Below are 1,956 nucleotides of genomic sequence, written 5' to 3'. Positions count from 1 at the left end.
AGGGGATGGCAATGAGCCTAAGGGTCACAAGCCCCCTTAGATGCAACATTGGCCCTTACCTTTGGGAGATGTACAATGACAATGGCATCCTTCCATGGATATGGTGTGGAATTTAGCCTGTCCACCCACCCATTATTTTTCTACCCCAGAGCCAAAGCCCATGGATGGGTTGGTAAGTCATGTATGTCCAGTTTGTCCACCCCACCCTTGACATAGCTCCATCCACTGCCCATTTGTGGCTGCTGCAGAGGACAGTAGGATGTTCACCTGTTACCATAGCAGTAACCGCAGCACACCGCCTATGCGTGTAGCTCCGGGGGACTGTTTAGTTTTGCCTCTGCTGAAATTTAGATTTAGTTGCTAGTTTTTCATTATAGTAAAGGGCCCATTTTGTTTGTTTCATGATTAGGCCATATGACGATTCAGAGTTACAGAATTTGAATGAATTGCAAATTGTCCAAAAAATAATGCACAAGTCTAATAATATCTATATGCTGACATAGTACCAACATAAAGCTTGTTTGGTTACCTTTCTAAAAGCAATGTACAATACAAACAACATGTTTGACGTACGGACCTCCCACTGATTTGCAGCTATTTCCCTTAATACAATAAATGCATTGTTTTTTTTTTTTTTTATTATCTCAGTCTTCTTCTGAAAGCCAACTTCACATCTTTATTTTTAATGCTGTAAATAAATGGGTTTAATATGGGAAGAGCAGCCGTGTTAAAGAGAGCAAAGAATTTATTATAATCCAGGCTGTCCTCGGTGATTGGCCTTTGGTATTGGAGAATGAAGGTTGTGTAGAGCAGAAGGAGAACCGTTAGGTGAGAAGAACATGTGTAGAAGGCTTTACGTTTCCCACTGTTTGAACTGATCTTCAGTATGGTAACAATAATAAGAAGGTAGAATATGAAGTTGAGAAGGAAGGGGATAAGACTCAAAAGAATCATGCCTTCATAGAAGAACAAGGTCTCTAGAACTCTAGTGTCACTGCAGGAAAGTTTCATGATTGGCACAATGTCACAGAAGAAGTGATTAATTACATTTGATCTGTAACAGGAGAAACCTGACAGTAAAATAACAAAGGGCATGATTTCTAAGAAGCCTATAACCCAACAGAAAATAACCAGCGAAAGACAAACCTTTGGGTTCATGATCATTGTATACCGTAAGGGGTTACAGATGGCTACATAACGGTCAAAGCTCATAACTGAAAGGAGTACAATTTCATTACTAGAAAAAGATCCAATAAAAAAGCTTTGTGTAAAGCAGGTAACATATGGAATAGCTCCATTACCTTTTATAAAAGAAACAAAGATAAAATGTAGAGTTATCGTAGCAAAAATCATGTCAAAGATGGACAGATTACCCAGGAAGAAGTACATGGGAGTGTGAAGATGACGATCCAGGCAGGTCAGTAGAAAGATGGTCATATTACCACCAAGAGCAATGAGATAAAGGAACAGAACCACAATAAAGATAATAATCTGCACCCCAGGGTAATCAGAAATCCCTTTAATGACGAAATGTGTCACCATGGTGTGATTTAGCTTCTCCATGTTTCTAGATGGAATAAATATCATATTGGAAGATATCTGTTGAGACTTGATGAAGGACGTTTGTCAAGGATCTATTCTGCATGTTGCCATCCCACTAGATTTCAACACCAGATTACATAGGGAGGTCCCCTTAGTAAATAGGGACATCTCAGCTCTCTTAACAGTAGAATAGAAAAAGTCTTTATGTGTTGCCACAGAAAGATGAGTTTACATTCAGGTTTTCGGTATCGCGAAAGGGCAATTAGTGCAGTTCAAAGAACACTGCAATAAAAAATAAAATATAACAATTTAGTAGAATGTAATGCAAAACCAGTTCTTGTATTTTATCAGAAATAAGGGATGGGTTCAAAGGCAAGGCCACATAACTCATTCATCATGAGAGACTCTTAGAAA

General features: G+C 38.7%; 1 protein-coding gene across 1 annotated transcript; it reads right to left on the bottom strand.

Moving 5' to 3' along the window:
• Positions 1-639: 639 nt before the first annotated feature.
• On the bottom strand, positions 640-1,563 carry LOC134573013 (olfactory receptor 6C3-like). Its single transcript, XM_063432371.1, has one exon. The coding sequence runs from the start codon at positions 1,561-1,563 to the stop codon at positions 640-642; it is 924 nt and encodes a 307-aa protein (XP_063288441.1).
• Between the last annotated feature and the right edge of the window lie 393 nt (positions 1,564-1,956).

This window comes from Pelobates fuscus, chromosome 9 (assembly GCF_036172605.1).
Source record: "Pelobates fuscus isolate aPelFus1 chromosome 9, aPelFus1.pri, whole genome shotgun sequence".
Taxonomy (NCBI): Eukaryota; Metazoa; Chordata; class Amphibia; order Anura; family Pelobatidae; genus Pelobates; species Pelobates fuscus.
This window is presented reverse-complemented; position numbering and strand designations above follow the sequence as displayed.

What these genes read in the sequence shown, in the direction of transcription:
- LOC134573013 (XM_063432371.1), bottom strand. Translation starts at nt 1,563, where the DNA reads ATGGAGAAGCTAAATCACACCATGGTGACACATTTCGTCATTAAAGGG.